This window comes from Macaca mulatta, chromosome 11, assembly GCF_049350105.2.
Source record: "Macaca mulatta isolate MMU2019108-1 chromosome 11, T2T-MMU8v2.0, whole genome shotgun sequence".
Taxonomy (NCBI): domain Eukaryota; kingdom Metazoa; phylum Chordata; class Mammalia; order Primates; family Cercopithecidae; genus Macaca; species Macaca mulatta.
Genome location: NC_133416.1, coordinates 6783849 through 6802221, shown reverse-complemented (window position 1 = coordinate 6802221; position 18373 = coordinate 6783849). Strand labels below are relative to the sequence as shown.

General features: G+C 44.9%; 1 protein-coding gene across 5 annotated transcripts in view; it reads left to right on the top strand.

The window, feature by feature from the left end:
* Nucleotides 1-18373, top strand: part of ANO2 (anoctamin 2) — a 393019-nt gene that overhangs the window by 71146 nt on the left and 303500 nt on the right. For all 5 annotated transcript variants that reach the window (XM_077953328.1, XM_077953330.1, XM_028829182.2 and 2 more), the window contains one exon: nt 16648-16746. In XM_077953328.1, the coding sequence (XP_077809454.1) occupies nt 16648-16746 (99 nt within the window). The remainder of the gene's footprint in view (nt 1-16647; nt 16747-18373) is intronic.

The following is an 18373-nucleotide window of genomic DNA, read 5'->3' as shown; positions in this document are numbered from 1 at the left end:
CTTTCAGCAGGGAGGTACCTCACCCTGAGTAGGACCTTTGATCTCTTCAAGTTTTAGAATACGAGAAGAGTGGGGGGACCTTTAGGGAAAGAAGACAAGAAGAGATACAGTTCTATTTAGATGGTGGAAATCTTGGTGACTCTGTGCTCTAGCTCACATCTGGGTTCTCCCAGGAGGCTGGAGCTTTGCAGCCCATCAAAGTACATTTGCAGTAGAATGATTAAGGCTAGTTCTTCATGCTAAGGTGCTGAGAGAATTCCTGCCCTTCTTGAAGTCACAGGATCTTCAGTAGGAGGGGACCTTCACAGTTCAATGCTGTCGTTGTATAAGGAAGGAGAAGGCAGAGCCCTGGGGTGGCTCAGGTGTGACGTTGCTAAGGTGCCAAAGATGAGAAGTGGCAGAGCTGGCACCAGGACCGGGTCTCTGTGTCTCCCCTACTGCCCTGGACTGGGGGAAAGCACCTCTGGAAGGACGTGGGTCCAGATGAGCAGGAAACACTGTGGGCTTCCTTTCTCCAGACGCCTCTCAGAAGGATCAGAATCCTGTCGGCTTGGGATGTAATGAACCTGCCATGCACAGCAGGTACCCTAAAGACACCTTCCTCCCCAGGCTTCTCTGCAGATGGATTGCTCTGCACATTTGGCGTTTTACTTTCCCCTCTGTTGTCCCTGGTGCCATGATGGGCTGAGTGTCAAAACAAGTTTTTGGTACTTGCTCTCTTCATCTCCAAAGACACACATGTTTAGTGAGAGTGCCAGTATTCTTGGGCTGATGGCATGGGGGAGGGCTCTTGCCTTTCTTCAGAGGAGCTGGATTTCACCGTGGCTCGAGGCAGCAGTTATGTGTCTTCCTAGGGCCAGGTAAGCCTTACTCAAGTTTCCTGAGAAGGAGTTATACCTTATTCTCCTGATTATTTTTACCATGATTATTGATTATGAAGTTGTCAGCTGAATGGGGGCAGGTGCCTCGGGGAAGCCACTGTTGTCTTTCAGAAAGCACTGTCAGCACCATGGCTATGTGAGGACAGTCCCCGTCACATGGGGGACACATCCACCTCATCGTTTCCCCTCTACTTGTGATTTGTCTTCTTTCCCCCTGGCCCCTGAGCGATCTCTGGTTTGTGTTCTGGCCTGAGCAAGGGTTAAACAAGCAATTGACTCAGGGATGCCACACAGGAGGCATCGGGATAGGGCTGAGGGCCTAGAGAGAAGGACAGAGAGACCTCAGACAGAATTTTGACCCAGCAGGGGTTGGAGTGGGAAATTCTTTTCTTTGTCATGTTATTGGAGATGATGCCACCCTCATTTTTATTGAAGATTTACCCCCGGCTTTGCTCTGAGTTGGATGTGGGAAGGAGCACAGTGAGCCACAGGGCTGGATCCTTGTCCCCCTGGAGCTGAGAGTTTGGTTGGAGATAAAAGAGTCAGATGTGGAGTGATGCCCATGGTCAAACGTGGCCCGGCCGAGCACAGAAGAGTAATGAGCAGGGAGACTGGTAGGGCTCACAGAAGAGTAATGAGCGGGGAGACTGGTAGGGCTCACTGTGGGAGTCCAGAAAGGCTTCTTGGAGGAGGTGTGACTTGGGCTGGTGCTGGAGCGGAGGATGGCCTTTGGAAGTGAGCCTTGGAGAGTGCGAACGGCCCCACTGGATGGGACCCATGGTTTCCATTTGGACTTCCCTCCAGGCTTCTCGACCCCTACTTGCTGCTCGCCTCTTGCGCCCATTCTCTCATTTGCCACCTGTCTTCCATCCGCTCCAAGCCCTCATCACCTCTGCCTTTTTCCAGCTTTCCCTTCCCCTCCAGGGTCTGTGTTTCTGATTATTCCCCCCAGTTGGAGATCCTTGCATTCTTCTGCATTGAATCTCATTTTGTGATTTCCTGTCCCATATTTTGTAAACTCCCCAGGTCCCTTCTCATTTATATCCCCGTCCTCTCTGGTGCTGTTTGCAGAGCCGCCCAGTTTGTTATCATCTGCAGATTTAATTAGCAGGGCTGATGACCCCTTTTCTTCCAGACCTGTGGTCTCAGGCAGGACTGGTTCCATGTGGTGTGCACGCCGGGTCATGGCTGTGGAAAAGCATGTTTGGGCTGTGTAGAGAGGACACGATCCAGACTGGGCTTTTGCCTCATAGAGGGGGAGAAAATGCCCCAGGAGCCAGCTTTTTCTAGGAAAAAAGGGAGGAGGCTGGAAACTCAATTGCACAAACCCCCTTAATTCAAATTCTTCTGGCCAGCAGACACCATCTGCAGAATCTAATTATTATTAGCATTGAGCACCTACTATGTGCCAGACATTGTGCTAGGTGTCTTTCTTACATTATTGCTGATATTCACAAGCACTCTATGAGGTCACTATTGCTTCCAGATTCTTCTTTTTCTGCTTGATCAGAAAGGAGACTGAGACTCAGAGAGATCATGTTACGTATCAGTGTCACACAGGGAGTAAGTGGCAGAGCTGGGATTTTCAGTGGGGTCTCTCTGAGCTCTTCCTTTAGTGCACCCATATGACCTTCATCCTCTGGCCTCCAGAACACTCTAAGCTAATGGATTATTATTTTTCTTTATTTTAAAAATGACTTTGATTTTTGTGGGTACGTAGTATGTGTATATATTAATGGTGTACATTAGATACCCTGATACAGGCATGTACTTCATAATAATCACATTGTGGACAATGGGGTATCTGTCCCTTCAAACATTTATCCTTTGTGTAACAAACAATCCAATCTGGCTGTACTCTTTTAGTTATTTTAAAATATACAATTAAATTATTATTGACTATAGTTACCCATTGTGCTATTGAATACTACGTCTTATTTTTTCTATTTTGATTTTGTACTCATTAACCATTCCCACTTCCCGCCCACTCCCCTACTATCCTTCCCAGCCTCTGGTAACCATCCTTTTACTCTTAATGGATTATTTTCATAGTGCTCTTGGCAGCTGGGCTGATCTGGATATTTTTGGAAGCTCACAAAGTAATCAAATCCACTGTTTTTTTTTTTTTTTCATTATAGTGATAGGTCTTTTTCTGTGTCCCTGATTAGTTCATCAGTATCAGATCCAAGATCTAGATTTTAGCTAATTCAAGAGGCTTTATTCATAATTCAAGTTCTTTAAGCTCTACCTTAATATCTCTCAAGGCTGAGTCTGGTGGAGTCAGGGCCATGGGACTTGTGTGATAATTGCTAATCCTGCCTTCTGTGTCAGGTCGGACAGATGTGCAGGGCAGCACAGTAATTTTCAACTTCACTTCCCTGAGCCCTAGGGAAGTCTCAGTGGAACACTGTATATTCCAAGAAGGTTATTTTTTCCTAGGACTTTCTAGTACATCGAAGCGTGTTTGGTGTCTCTCACTTCGTCCATTAAATATGAGTGATGTTTCCCTGTCATTGTGACAGTCAAAAACCTCATCCATTTCTAAGGACTATAGTTCTTGGGGTTTGCATGCAAGTGCCACAGAAACCACTCAGAGCCCAAGTTGGGGGTGAGCAAGTGGGACTGTAGTTCTCTGGGACACAACCAGGTAGCTCCTTGAAATATTTGAAGAAAGAGTTCTTTAGCTGAAGAAAGCTTGTGAACAGTGTTGTAGAAGATTTTATAGCTTCTTTGTACATGTTCAAAGTCTACACCGCTTCTTTATGTAAGATCTCTGTTATGAAGGATTAATGGCCGCTAGAAAGAAGGCCAGAGCTTGTCTTTAGAAAATTGCCCCTTCTGAAGGTCACAGCCTGGATCTGTGCCACATGGGAGGCTTGTTCCTTCATTCTATTAGATCACAGCCTAGACCAACCCCAGAGCAGATGGACACTCCCTGCTATCACTTGTATTTGTTGGTCTCACTGGAGAATGGGAAGACGTTTCTAATTTGAGCTCCACTGGGAAGGGAGGAAGGCATTTAAGGGTTCCTTTTCCTTGACTAGGCGGACTCTCTCATCATTTTTCATCTTGTTGAAAATGTAATAAACTTGGGTGAAAGTATGGGGTTGATTTGTGAAGGTCACTGTTGCGAGGTGCATTGGCAGCAGCAGCATAGTGGGCAGTACAGCCAGCACAGGCCAGTCTAGTCTCAGCCCTCTGGATCCCCAGGCTCCACTCGGTTTCAGGCCGGCTGGTCTCCACATGCTGCACATTCCTCTCTGCACCTATGTTCATCCATTTCTTCTCTTCCACACTGCTCACAACGGCATGTGCACTTCTCATCATGCAGTGGTCAAAAAGTACAGCTCAAGCTCCCTCTCCACAACACACCCTCTGGCTCCTTTAGCCCAGAGTCAGCTCTTTCCAGTGGTTTCTTATATCAGTGAGAATGCTTGGCCACATTGGCAGAACATCCAACTCAAACCAGCTCCAACAACAAAGGGAATTTATAATCTCAGGTGATCAGGAAGCCCATAAGCAGATCTGGTGAGGCGTGATCCCTCAGCTCCCATGATGTCCCTAAAGACAACCACTTTCTCTATCTTTCTGCTCAACCGTCTGCAGGGTCCACTTCATCTTTTATTTTTTCACTGATCCCCCTCACTAACCCAGGACTTCCCTTTATGGAGTGAATTGATGGCCGCTGTTATCCCCCAGAGTCTGACAGAAAGAGAAAACTGCTTTCCCTAGAAACCCTGGCCGTCATTCACATCTTACTGGTTTTGACCACATTACAAGCATATTCCAGAAGGAGTCATTGTAGCAGAGGGTTGGATATGCTGATTGGCTCAAACTAATTGGGCATACCCTGGATTTGGGGTGGGATCAATTCTGCTAAAAACATATGACTGAGCTCTAGTAGGGGTATTTCTGTCAGAGCAAAACTTGGCAACCATTGATGAGTGAAAGGGAAGATGACAAACAAATGGTCATTCGTAGTCATCCTGTCCCTTTGGACGTTAATTGCCCCATTGTTATCTGTCTCAGATATTATATATCATTTATCTGGTTTCCAAAGAGAATGAAAATGGTGTGATGGCATGATGGTATGGTGGCGTGATGGTGTGAATGCATAATGGTGTGATGGCCTGATGGTGTGGTGGCATGATGCTGTGGTGGCATGATGGTGTGATTGCATGATGGTGTGAATGGATGATGGTGTGAATGCTTGATGGTGTGATGACATGATGGTGTGAATGCATGATGGTGTGAATGCATGATGGTGTGATGGCATGATGTGAATGTATCATGATGTGAATACATGATGGTGTGATGACATGGTGTGGTAGCATGATGGTGTAAATTCATGATGGTGTGAATGCGTGATGGTGTGATGGTGTGATGGCATGATGGTGTGAATGTATGGTGAGGTGATGGCATGATGGTTTGAATGCATGATGTGTAAACGCATGATGGTGTGATGGCATGTGGTGGCAGGATGGTGTGGCATTATGGTGTGGTGGCATGATGGTGTGAATGCATGCTGGTGTGATGGCATGATGATGTGATGACATGGTGTGGTGACATGCTGGTGTGATGGCATGATGATGTGATGACATGGTGTGACATGCTGGTGTGATGGAATGATGGTGTGAATGCATGTGGTTGTGATAACATGATGGTGTGATGGCATGATGGTTTATATTTCTTTTATATGCCGTAACTCTTAGCATGTAACTCTTAGCACATTGGTAAGCACACAGTCGCTGCCCAATAAATACTTGTTGAATTGAACTTTGTTGGCATGATTGAATCATAGGAAAATAGTGTAGAGATTCTTTAAGGGAGAGATGAGTCACTGCTAAGAGAAGGCAGGGGTGCATCCTTGAGGAGGAGGGGAGTTAATTACTGATAACATAAAGGATTTAGAGAGGTGTCTTGAGGTTGAAAGAAAAGTAGCAAAATCAAGGAATCATGCAAATTTTAAGTCAGGAGAGACATTAGAGATAGGGAAGAGATAGGGATACTTTGAGAGGTAGTATGACCAGCTTTTAAATGCCTGGGAATGCTTCTTTCTGAGTGGGATATTTTTCACATGGGCCAAATAAATGAAAGACAGGAAGGGGATACTGGGCATTCTTGCTCAAAGGTTTGATGGCTATTAAATGTAGTGGTGCTCACAGGGTGACCCTGTTATTTACTTGTCTAGGCTGGGACATTTTTGAGAATGCTAAAATCCTAAACTTGATGGGATGATGAGGCAGGAGGAATAAACAGGGACTGTTCCAGGCCAGCCAGGACCTACTGATCATCTGTGGTCTGAGTATCTACTAATGACTAGCTAGGGCACCCCTTTGCCCATTGCTCTCTTGCCTTCCATTCCTCAGGCACTGAAGTGCTCTCCGTGTCCCGGTGGGGGCGAGGGAGAGGCACACCCGTTGCCGAGAGTTAGGATCCACAGCATCTGATTCCACTTGCAGGATGGTGACTGTCCAGAACAATTTCACTGTGATGAACAGGAAAGAGCAGCGTTTTCCTTGGATCTTTCCTCACAGTTCATCCAGGATCCCCTGTTTGGGCTGGTTCTGTGTGCTGGAAGCCCAGACACCAGCCTACTGGCCTCCCTGAGTTTTGGGAGAGGCCCTGTTCTTTCTGCCAACATCTTCGGGACTTATGGATTGTCATTCTCTCATTTTTGGTAGAAATGTTCCATCTGGCTACTTTCAGCCTGTTACCTTTGAGCATTGCAAACTCCCAAGAGAAATGTTCACTTTTATCTTCAACCTCACTTGGTGTTGTTCAGTTACATGCCAGGCGCTCTTGCCTTGGTGGGCTCAGCTATGATTTTTCTTATGTGGGATCCAAGAAGCATGGTGGGATTCCCATAGGGGTCAAGGACACGTGTTTTTTGGCCCGAGGGACATGGGTATGCCCTGTGCTTTGAGTACCAAGGCAGAGATTTCACAATGCCTATCCCTGCACTTGCTCTTTGAAAAATCCTTTTGTAGACACTTCATAGTTTACAAAATACCTTCATATGTACAACCTCATTTGATTCTGAAATACCATGAAATCATTATTCACTTTTGAATACTTATTATTAATTAAAAGCTAACAAATATGTAACATATTGTTAAGTAAATAATGTTTATTTAACATAAAACATTATAATAAAAATAATGATTTTTTAAAACAAAGGTACAAGAAGTGTTGCATTGTTTTACATTTTTGCATATCTTTTCCCTCTAACCTTTTTGAGGTATAACTGATGTACAATAAACTGCACATATTTAAAGTATCCAATCTGTTGAGTTTTGACATATGTACAAAACCATCACTGTGAAACCAAAACTGTCTGTAATCAAGATAAGGAACAGAACTGCCACTCCCAAACATTTCCACAGATCCTTTTGTCAAGTCTATCCTTCTGTCCTCCAAGTGGTATTATTAATTATTACAATTATTTTAACATTGCCTGTCGATCCCAGAGAACTTTGGTGGCTTGTTGGAAATGGTGCAGCCGGTAAGTGACAGAGCTGGGGTCCAAGCCCTGGTCCTCAGGCTCCAGAACCCATGGCCTTCCCGGGGCCTATCTTACATGGTGAGGATTGTTCCACAATTCTTCCACCTGTAGGATTTCTGAAGTAGAATCACGCCTAGAGAAGCCTTAGTCACACTCTGTTGCTGACTCCCCATAGGTTGGGTCTTTCAAGGTGCCATGCTGCCTTTGGGGGCCTCTGCAGCTCAGGAGTTGAGTGAAGAGGAGGTTCTTTCACCCTTGATATATTGGAGGGTGTATTAGTCTGTTCTCATGCTGCTAAAAAAGACATTATCAGAGACTGGGTAATTTATAAAGAAAAAGAGGTTTAATGGACTCTCAGTTCCACGTGGCTGGGAAGGCCTCACAATCATGGTGGAAGGTGAAAGGCATGTGTTTACATGGCAGCGGACAAGAGAGAATTGAGAACCGAATGAAAGGGGTTTCCCCTCACTGTCTCTACTAAAAAACAAAAATACGAAAAATTAGCTGGGTGTGGTGGTGGGTGCTTGTAATCCCAGCTACTCAGGAGGCTGAGGCAGGAGGATTGCTTGAACCTGGGAGGTGGAGGTTGCAGTGAGCCAAGATTGCACCATTGCACTCCAGCCTGGGCAACAAGAGTGAAATTTTGTCTCAAAAAAAAAAAAAAAAAAAAAAAGAAAAGGAAAAAAAAAAGAAAGAAAGGGGTTTTCCCTTATAAAACCATCAGATCTATGAGCTTATTCACTGCCATGAGAACAGTATGGGGGAACCGCTCCCAGGATTCAGTTACCTCCCACCAGGTCCCTCCCGCAGCACGTGGGAATTATGAGAGCTACGATTCAAGATGAGATTTGGGTGGGGACAGAGTCAGACCCTATCAGAGGGTTTGACTCCTCAGTCTCCCTGGGCTCCCCTCACTGCTTCCTCTTCACTTGGGCTCTGAGGAGTTGTTCCTGGGCTGCCTCTGGCTGGAGTGCAATGATGTGTGATACACAGAGTGGAGACTGTGGTGATAGGTCTAGAGATCACCCCTTCTGGGTGTCTGCCCAGGTTGGCACCCAGAAATATGACAAAAGTGGCTGAGTTTTCATGTCCATGGGACCCTGGGTTGTCCCCGGTCGTTGGTTGGGAACCAGGTGAAGTCTTTTCCGTAAGAAGGAAGGGTCCTGCTGCTGGTCTTGGTCGGTCTCTGGGATGGGGCTTGGTGGGCATTTGGCTCTGTCTTCTGCCTCTGCTGATTAGTGGCCACCTTCACCTTGGCCTATGCAGGACAGGGTTGGAGAGGAGATTCCAGTGCTGTCATCCAGGAGCTCCCAGGAGAGCAAATTTCCATCTTTCCTTCCCTAGGCAGGAAGTTCTTCCCTGTGCTTAATCCCAAATCACTGTGTCTCAGGAGGACCAGGCAGAGCCTGCCTCCGATCAGAGGCTGGACGTTCTTGAGAGCCAAAGGGCAGTTAAGGCTTTGGTCTTCACGACGACACAGGTATGGTGTTCCTCAAATGGAACAGATGGGAGGCCTGTCTCAGACGAATTCCTGCTCTTATTTCAAAAGCCCTCTGTCTCAAGGCTACACCTCCCCCTCCTCGTTTGCCGGTGGCGGTGGCTGCCCTGGCCACCGTCTCAGCACTGCTGCCCTCCAGCTGCGTGAGCTTCAATCGTGATGATCTGAGAGTGTGGGGCGCCCAGCAGGCGGGATTGGGGCGCTGGTGATGCCTTAGGGGAGTCCGAGGGAGTCTGTCTCCTCTCTGCCCCTCCATCACCTCTAGGCTCATCCCCCCACCCTTCCTCACAGCGCCATTCCCAGGCCTCCATGTGCTGCAGCTGATGTTCTCGCCTCACAGCAGGGCCCGGGACCAGAGTACACTCAGGCCCCTTGGGTCAGCATGGAGGTGGCTTGGCAGGGCTGTGGGGAAGGAGGCCTGAGGAGTATCAGTTTCCGGTGTTTGGCTGGGGCTGCCTCCCGCTCACTCTTGTCTCTCTAGAGAGAGGACGTGGTCTTGTTTATCCACATGCAAGCTTTGGATCACAACGAGACATAAACAATGAGGATAACTTCACCGGGAGCACGGCCTGCAGTCCCTGCTAGGGGCCTGGAGTGCTGGAGAGAGGTGGCTGGGGGTGACAGCCCCTTCTTTCCCTCACTCCCTAGCCAATTCCTCCTTCTCCTGCCTCCCTAATTTCTTGTGAAGGGAGGGGCTGCAGGACTGCCGTGGATGGTTGGCAGCCCTGAGGGATGGCAGGGTGGGATGAATGCTGGTGCCAGGAGACCTGGGTCTGCTGGTAATTAGCTGCGTGTCTATGCTCATGAAGCGCGGCCTCTTGGGCTGCAGGCCTTCCTCTGTTACTGGAGAAAGATATGTTCGGTGCGCTTGGAGGTGTTTCCATCTCTAGAGTCCTGTGGCCAAATCAGTTCACCATTCTCAAATTCCTCTGTGTCCTTAAGCTGGCCCTGCCTTGAACTGTCAGCATGGGGTGGTGACTGGCACCATGGCAGTCAAATGCTTGCTGAGTGAAGACATCAAAGACTGACATTTGAAGCCTTGTCTATTTTCCAGAATATTCCTGATTCTTCTCCTTAATGCTACAACACCCCCAGAAGCCTATGAGACAGAAAAGTTTCAGATATATCCAGTTCAGGTTGTGTTTTGTGAGCATGAGTGAGGCTGTGTCAATTCCTTTGGCCTCTAGGAAAGGGAACAGCGGTCTGCAAATGCAGTGAGCACCTGGGGCTACCAAGAGGATGGAGAGGCCCTCCACAATCTTTAGATAGTTCCTGCTCAGGTGGAAACTTGAGTAACTTTAGCTGTCAATATGAGAGAAACATTCAAAATTGATACTTAAGGGTAATTGAATTATTTTCTCAAAACTGAATTAGATTTAAATTCTGTTGGCCAAAGGTCACCAATTACTCTTTGGGTCGTGGTAGCCAATTTTTAGAAATCGGTCACAGGATCCAAATGGAATCCACTAGGAAAACAGTATATGTGTACTGAAGTTGCCAGAAATATTTACTGAGCACTTACTATATGTCAGGTACTGTGGTGGCTGCTGAGGACAAAGCAAACAACAAGACAGACTCATTCTTTGTCCTCATGGAGCGACAGGTCTAGCAGAGAAGAAGGGTATGAGATGCCTAACGACACAATGACTGTGATAGTGGGTCCATGCTATGAAGGAGAAAGACAAGGAATTGTACAAGCAAGAGGAAGGGACCGAGTGTAATCCACGGCTCAGGAAGAGCCTCCCTGAGGAAGGAATTTTTAAGCTGAGACCCGAACAGGAGTTGGGTGGGATGGGGGATGATGAGAGCTTTGCAATGGAGGGATAGAGTGTGAGGAGGCTCCAGGGTGGCAAGCTGGTGGAACAGTCAGATGACAGTGAGAAGGGCTGGGTGCTGGAGCCTGGGGAGGAGGGTGAGAGGGGCTGGTACCTTAGACCATGTGCAAATCATCAGGCTTGCTGTTGAGTTAACTTTAGAGAGGAAGGGGGGTAGGGAGGGAGCGAGACGTCAGCAGATTGGGTGAGGCACAGGTTCAAGCTGGGACCTGACTTAGCCTCTTTGTGAGCTCAGTTCTCTACCAGTTTACTTAGTTGAGGACAAGTCTGGGAAACCAGTGGACATCATGAGTTAAAAGAAATGGACAGGTCAGATGTGGTGACTCATGCCTGTAATTCTGGCACTTTGGGAGGCCAAGGGAGGTGGATCACTTGAGTCCAAGAATTTGAGACCAGCCTGGGGAAAAATGGCAAAACCCCATCTCTAAAAAAAATGTTTAAAAATTAGCTGGGTATGGTGGCGCACACCTGTAGTCTGAGCTTCTCGGGAGGCTGAGGTGGGAGGATTGTTTGAGCCCGGGAGGCAGTTACAGTGAGCCAAGGTTGTGCCATTGCACTCCAGCCTGGGAGACAAAGCAAGACCCTGTGTTGCGGGGGGGGAAGAGAGAGAGAGAGACCAGTAAACTCAGAAGTCAGGCTCTGACTGAGGAGTATTCGTTTCCTTTGGCCACAGTACTCACACCGTCTTTGGGTAACTCTCCCTGATACCAAGAACTAGAGAAGCAGGGTTTGTAGGGCTTTGTGAAAATGGAGTCACAGTGAAAGGATTGCATAGGTTTTTGCGACATTTCAACTGAGTTAGAGACATTTCCTGCTCTGTTATATATTTCACATTTCTTGCCCCTGGAAAAATTACCTGCCTTAGACTGACAGGCCTGGGCCTTCCTACAGAAATATCTGTGCCCTGGTTCTCCCTTCTCTGATGACAAGGACCAAATTATGTGTTACAGCTCATTTTACATGAACTGAAGTTTTAGTTGCCTGTTGGGATTTGGGAGCCCCTCCAGTCATATTGATTACTTATTTATAACATCTTCTTTAGGGATGGGTTATATCCTCTGATGGCTAATCTCTTAATGTTGTGTTAAGTTTCCTGTCGATTTCAGCAAGTTATATTTTCTGACCTTGTCCCCAAATTCTGGAGGTGCATTGTATTTTGAACCCGTGATTTCCTTTAGGACATGTGGGATATTTTGAAAATCTTGTAGATAATTTTAAAAGTGCAAGGCAATAAAGGAACCAGGATTACTCATTCACAATTTTAATCTAACGGGAACTGGTTTTCCCCAGTGAGGACCTGCTGTGTGTGCAGCCTCGTGGTAGGTGCTTGAAGAATACAAAAGAAGTTTCAGTTGCTGTCCTGCAGTCAAGAAGCAGTCATTTTACTGGGGTAGAGCTAATTGCTATAGTAATGCCTGACTTTTCTCCACATTTCAGGAACACTAGCACGGCTTCACCTACTTCATCTGCAATTCTCACAACAGCCATGCAACATTTTTCATGCTCCTTATTCGGATAAAGAAAGTGAGGCTCATTTGGTTAAGTGACTTGCCTAAGCTCCCACAGCTGCAAAATTCCGGAGGCAAATCATTTTTTTCCTTAATAATTGAGACATAGGTCTCCCTTTATTTTCAGGTGGTGAAGATTCTAGAATTAGTAGGAAATACTGATTCTATCTGAATCGCTAAACTATGAGGGAAGCTATACAAAAACCTCGATAGTTTTTGTTCCCTTTCTCATCTTGTTCCATAATTTATTTTGGTTGTTTTCAGTATTCTGCTATTAGGAATAATGCTGTCACAAATATAATTTCTCCTTTTATTTTTAGTTGATATAACTGTACATACTTATGGGATACAGAGTGATATTTTGATACATGTATGCAATGTGTAATGATTAAATCAGAGTAGTTAGCATATCTGTCACCCCTAACATAGAATTTCTTTGTGTTGTAAACATTCACAATCCTCTCTTCTTTTTGGAAACATACAATAATATTAATCCTATTCACCCTGCAGTTCTGCAGAACACTAGAAGGTAGTCCTCCCATCTAGCTTAACTTTGGATCCATTAACCAACCTCTCCCCATCCTCCCCTCCCCCACATTTTCCCCAGCCCCTAATAATCACAATTCTATGCTTTACTTCCATAAGCTCAAATATTCTTTAGTTTCCACATACGAGTGAGAACATGTGGTGTTTGTCTTTCTGTGTCTGGCCTATTTCACATAACATGATGTCCTCCAGGCTCATCCATGTTGTTATGAATAATAGGATATCATTCCTTTTATGGCTGAATATGATTCCAGTGCATATATATAACATCCATTCCTCTCTTATGGACATTTAGGTTGATTCAACAAATAATCTAATTAAAAACTGGGCAAAGCATCTAAATAGACACTTCACAAAAGAAGACATAGAAATGGACAATAAGTGTATGAAAAAAATGCTTAACATCACTAATCGTCGAGGAATGCAAGTCAGAATCACAATGAGATATCATCTCACCCCAGTTAGAATGGCTATTATAAAAAAGACAAAAAAATAAAGGCTGGAAAGAATGCAGTGAAAGGGAACTCTCAGGTGTTGCTGGTGGGAATGTAAATTGATATAGCGACTATGGAAAGCAGAATGGAGGTCCCTCAAAAACGAAAAATGGAACTGGCACATGCCCTAGCAATCCCATTCCTGGGTATGCATCCAAAGGAAAAGAAATCAGTATATCAAGGGAATACCTGCACCCTCATGTTTATTGCAGGACTATTCACAATAACTAAGGATTCAGATCTTATTCTGTCCGACTTGGAAGCTCCAAGCTCTTCTACTCCCCTACTATGCCTACAAGAACCTCCACCCACAAGCAGGGCTGAATGGATGTCAGAGTGGCCTAGGGGACAAGGGAAATTTTTTTTTAAGTCAATACATGTTAACCTTCAGGTTTAGATTCCTGGGCGATGCATTCGGTGATGGTTGTGCTCCCTAGCTTTCAAGGACTTATTTTTTTCTTTGGAGACACGGCCAGTCACACCAGCTAATTTTTCACATTGGTGGGTAACTTTTCCTTTTTATGAGAAGGTAACAATATTGCATAGCATGAAAGGAGCATGACTAGATCCACAAAACTGCATTCCTGCTTTTGTTTTCATTTAAAACGAGTTCCTGTTGAGGATAGTGGAGATGCGTGCTTTGCTGGAGGAAGCCAACAACCCCATACTGGGAAACGATTTTGCATTGCTTAGTGTAAGATTAGGCTGCAATTGATAGAGCCTCTAAAATCACCGTGGATAAACAAGGTAAAATTCTATCTTTTACATAAAAATCTACAGGTAGCCCAGGGCTGCTATGATACTCCCTAGAGCCAGACTCAGTTTCTTTCTTGACACTTCGCTGTTTCTAGCCCGGACTTTAACCTTAAGGTCTAAAATGTCTGTGTCCATCTTCCAGGCAGCAGGTTAAGGGATGAAAGAAAACGAAGGGGCAAAAAGCACCTACTTGCTGTTTTTGAAGAAGGTTACCAGATACTTCCACCGCATGACATTGGCCAGAAGTATTGTTTATGGAAACACCTAATCGTGAGGGAGATGTGGTCTTAATGCTGGACGGCCATGTGCTTTGTTAAAAATGAAGAACATGAGAACGGCTGTCAGGGGACAGCTAGCAGTCTGCCACCAAGGTCTTGGAATTTGACCCTTGCCCTCCCAACCCTACCTCAAACTTTGAACATCTGCACCCACTTAATGGATATTTGTTACATACTTGAGCAACCAACCCTAAAGAAAGTTAAAACTGCATTCATCACAATTTGAAAATAAAGACAAAGGGTAATATGTTAACATTCATAATAGTCATGATCTCCTCTTAGAGAGAGGGATGATGCTGTTTGCCATCTTTCACCAAAAACATAATTTCTGGGGCCTTGACGGAGAGCTGGGCTTGCAGGTCAGCTTCACAGATGGTTTCTTTTCTTTCCCCTTATTTTCACTTAATTGGAAAAGCTTAAATTACAGTTAGAAGTAGCAGCAAGTGATTGATGATTCTGTCCAGTAGTCCTGCATAACCAAAGATAAAACTGGGGAGATTGCTCACTGAAGGCCACTTTCGGTATTTTGTCAGAACAATGTCACACTTGGGATTGGGAAGGTTTCGTCTTAGGGCTACCACATAGGTTCCTTATCGACCCTTGGATTTGATTTTAGCCTAAACGCATGACTTTGTGTTGTGTTACAGTCCTTGGGTGTGTTTCTTAATTATCCCGAGTGATTGTGTCATGTCTGAAAACTATTTTTATTGCACTATCTGTGTAACTTTGGGCAAATCATTTACATGTTCCCTGCCTTGGTTTCCTCAACTGTAGAATAGAGATAGTGGTGGTAGTACTGGCCTTACAGCATAGTTGCGAATATTGTGTGGGCTAACGCACGTGATCACCTAACTCAGTTCTGGCACATAATACACACTCAATAAATATGCATTGTGGTGATTGTTATTTTCAGTATTTTCAAACTCTGGACTATCCAAGCCTTTTGTACCATAGTCCAATCTCCTTGTGAAATCTTGGTTTATTCTTCATTTTTCTGCCTTGTAAGTCATGAGCTTTCTTTCTCAAAGTGAGGTTTGGTTCTGGACGTTTGAATTACTGAACATGTTTTGGAGCTGCCATTGAAAAATAATAGAGATAGTTTCACTTGCATTAATGAGTGCCATAAAATATCTTTTTATTTTGTTCGTCATTTCAAAAACACATGTGAGCACCTCCATAGACAGTGTTCTTCAGTGGGGGAAGTAGTCTTCTATTTGCCATCTGTCTCTCTGCCAGGCAAACTGAAAACGCAGACAGTCAGAGCCTGTGAGTTGAAGATTTTCTGTATAGTCTTCAACACTAAACCAAGATCAGAGGGCGTACTTAATGAAGGATTGTGCTATCAGCTTGTTCTTTCTCTCTGAACACAGTGAAGGAGTTTAAACACAACACTTGTGCTTAATTTTGCAGGTAGTTTTAGAAACTTCTCACCAATAATGAGACTTGCCAGTTTTTCCTACTTGGTTTTGGTCCTCTTTAGTTTTTTAGTGACAAAATTAATTAAATTCATGTCAGAAAGTAAAGAGTTTTTCCCCTGTGTGTGCTTGTTCTGAAAAAAAAAGTGAGTGTTTATTTGAAGATGAGGTGCCTTCCTCTCATAATCTGACACCTATTTGTAACAGACATGGTGACAAGGCCAGATGAATTGCTGGGTCAATAAAACCTGACTTTCAAATACTCATCACTGCATTTTCTGTCCTTATTTTTCATTTTTTGAGAGAAATCAGCACACAACACAATCACTTATTCTGAGACATAGATTCATGTTCTGTATTCATGTAGGAGCCCTGTTTATGATATTATTTTGCATCGTACCATTGTCATCATGATTTACAGTATTACTTCTAGGCTCTAGTAGATCACTTTTGTGGTTTGGGGCTATAACAGCATGATAGTAGAACAAAAATACAGACTTGAACAATAAACGCTAAAAATGTGTGAATGGAGTCAAGTTGCAGGGTATTCACTGAATGTGAGCAGAGGAAAACCAACCATGTGTTATTAAGAGTGTAACGAGATTTCCGTGAAAATCATGATTGCTTATATTTCAAATCTGTTTCAAAATTGTTTTAACTTGTTCTTTTTTTTTCCTCTGAAGCTACCAAACTTCCAGGGGCCACACTTTGGGAACACTATCCTACTGTTTTCGATGAGAGCGTTTTTGGAATAGACTGATGAACGGGGTACAGGTGGGAAGGGACTGGTCCCTGGTGAATTTTAAAGAGAACGAAAATGAGACACTGAAGAACAACGGGTTGGGCTTCTTGTGTGGAACAGTTGGAGAACCAGGAATTTAAGCTATGTACTTACAAGTGTTTCCATTTGTTCTTCCTTTGTACCTTGCAGAATAAAAGCCAGGGATCCATCTTTGTCCGGATACACGCCCCGTGGCAGGTGCTGGCCAGAGAGGCAGAATTCTTGAAGATCAAAGTTCCTACCAAGAAAGTATGAGCATGTTTCTCCTGGGTTGTGGGCCTCCTGAGGGCCGGATGGATGCAGATAGTTTGGGAATAGGGCCAGGTGGGATGTGGGTTTTGTGGAATTGAAATCACACTTGCCTCCCCAGCGACCTATGATGTGGGGGGAACGGGGAAGAGTTGGGGTGGGGAGAGAGATCCTCCCACCTCAGAGCACTGGCTGGGTTTGCTCCACAAGAAGCAACATATTGTCCCTGTCCGTGTTCTTCATTTTTCTGTTTCACCTCCTTTCTCTCTTTTCTCAGGGTCCTAGTACAGTCAGACACTTCTTTAGTGAACAGAGTAATGAGAGAAGGCCGCAAGCCATGCTGACTGCATCAGCAGCGTGCAGGGGAAACAGCACCAAATTTGCTGTGGAGATTCTGGTTATGATTCCGCCACTAAATATTGTGTGGTGGTGGGTTTCACTTATCTCTTCTGTAAATCAGAAGGTTCTTAATCAGGTGACTTGATTAACCTCACCTGGTAAGTGTTTTCACAATGTTCATGCCAGCGTCCCATCTCTGGGAATTTGACCTACTTGGTTGGTATGGAATGAAGTTCTCATCGGTGTTAGGCAAAAAATCTGCAGGAGGTTCTGATGCACATCTGGGTTGACAGCCACACAGTTTAGATGATGTTTGAGGTAGTTTTTTTTTAAATCCAGGGTAGCCTATACATAATTTAAAAATCTACCCAGAGGCCAGGCACAGTGGCTGACACCTGTAATCCCAGCACTTTGTTGGGGGAGAAGTGGAAGGATCTCTTGAGGTCAGAAGTTTGAGACCAGCAACATAGCAGTTTTAGAGGAAAGGAGTGGCTATTGACCTTGACCATCTGTGATGCCTCTTCGGGAAGGTCCTGTGGCAGATGGTACTCTACTTTAACCATGGGTGAACTGTGGGTGGTCTCTCTCTCTTTCCCTCCACCCTTCTTCTCTCTCTCTCATACACACCACACATACACACACACACACACCCCTCTCCATAGTGTAGTTGTGTAAGTGGTGACTTACCACGGCAAAGATCATCTTGCTCATTGTAACTACCATCATGATAGTTTCCATGCTCCCCACTGTGAACAGAATTCCATATTTGTTGCCTTCTGTACCACCACTGTGATCACCTGCCCCCTCGTCACCATGCCCACTCTCAGTGCCATCATTATAGTCAGCAACACCATTCTGATTTACATTGTGGGCTAACACCATTTTCACCACCAACAGATCTGCTATCTCCATCAAAAATCACTCATCAAATACCAGCATGTGACTGATAACCGTCATGAGTCCCCTGCTTGAGAAGAATAAAGTCTATGGATTCTGTTCTTACAGATTTATTACAATGGACAATAACTCCATGGCAGGTGGACAAATGCTTATTAAACAATGAACAAACACAAACAATATTAGCTACAAACATTTTGACAACGAAAGGTGATTTTTGGTGGCGGGAGCGCTGGTCGCATGCCTGTAGTGTCTTAGTTTCACAAGGACCACGCTGTGTCTTTCCCCTTCATTTGTACTGCTGTGTTTTTTGTCTCCTGGTTTCAGTCCTCTCAGTCTTAATAACACCACCCTCAAATGCGGGCACCATCTTTGTTTTGGATCTCCGTTC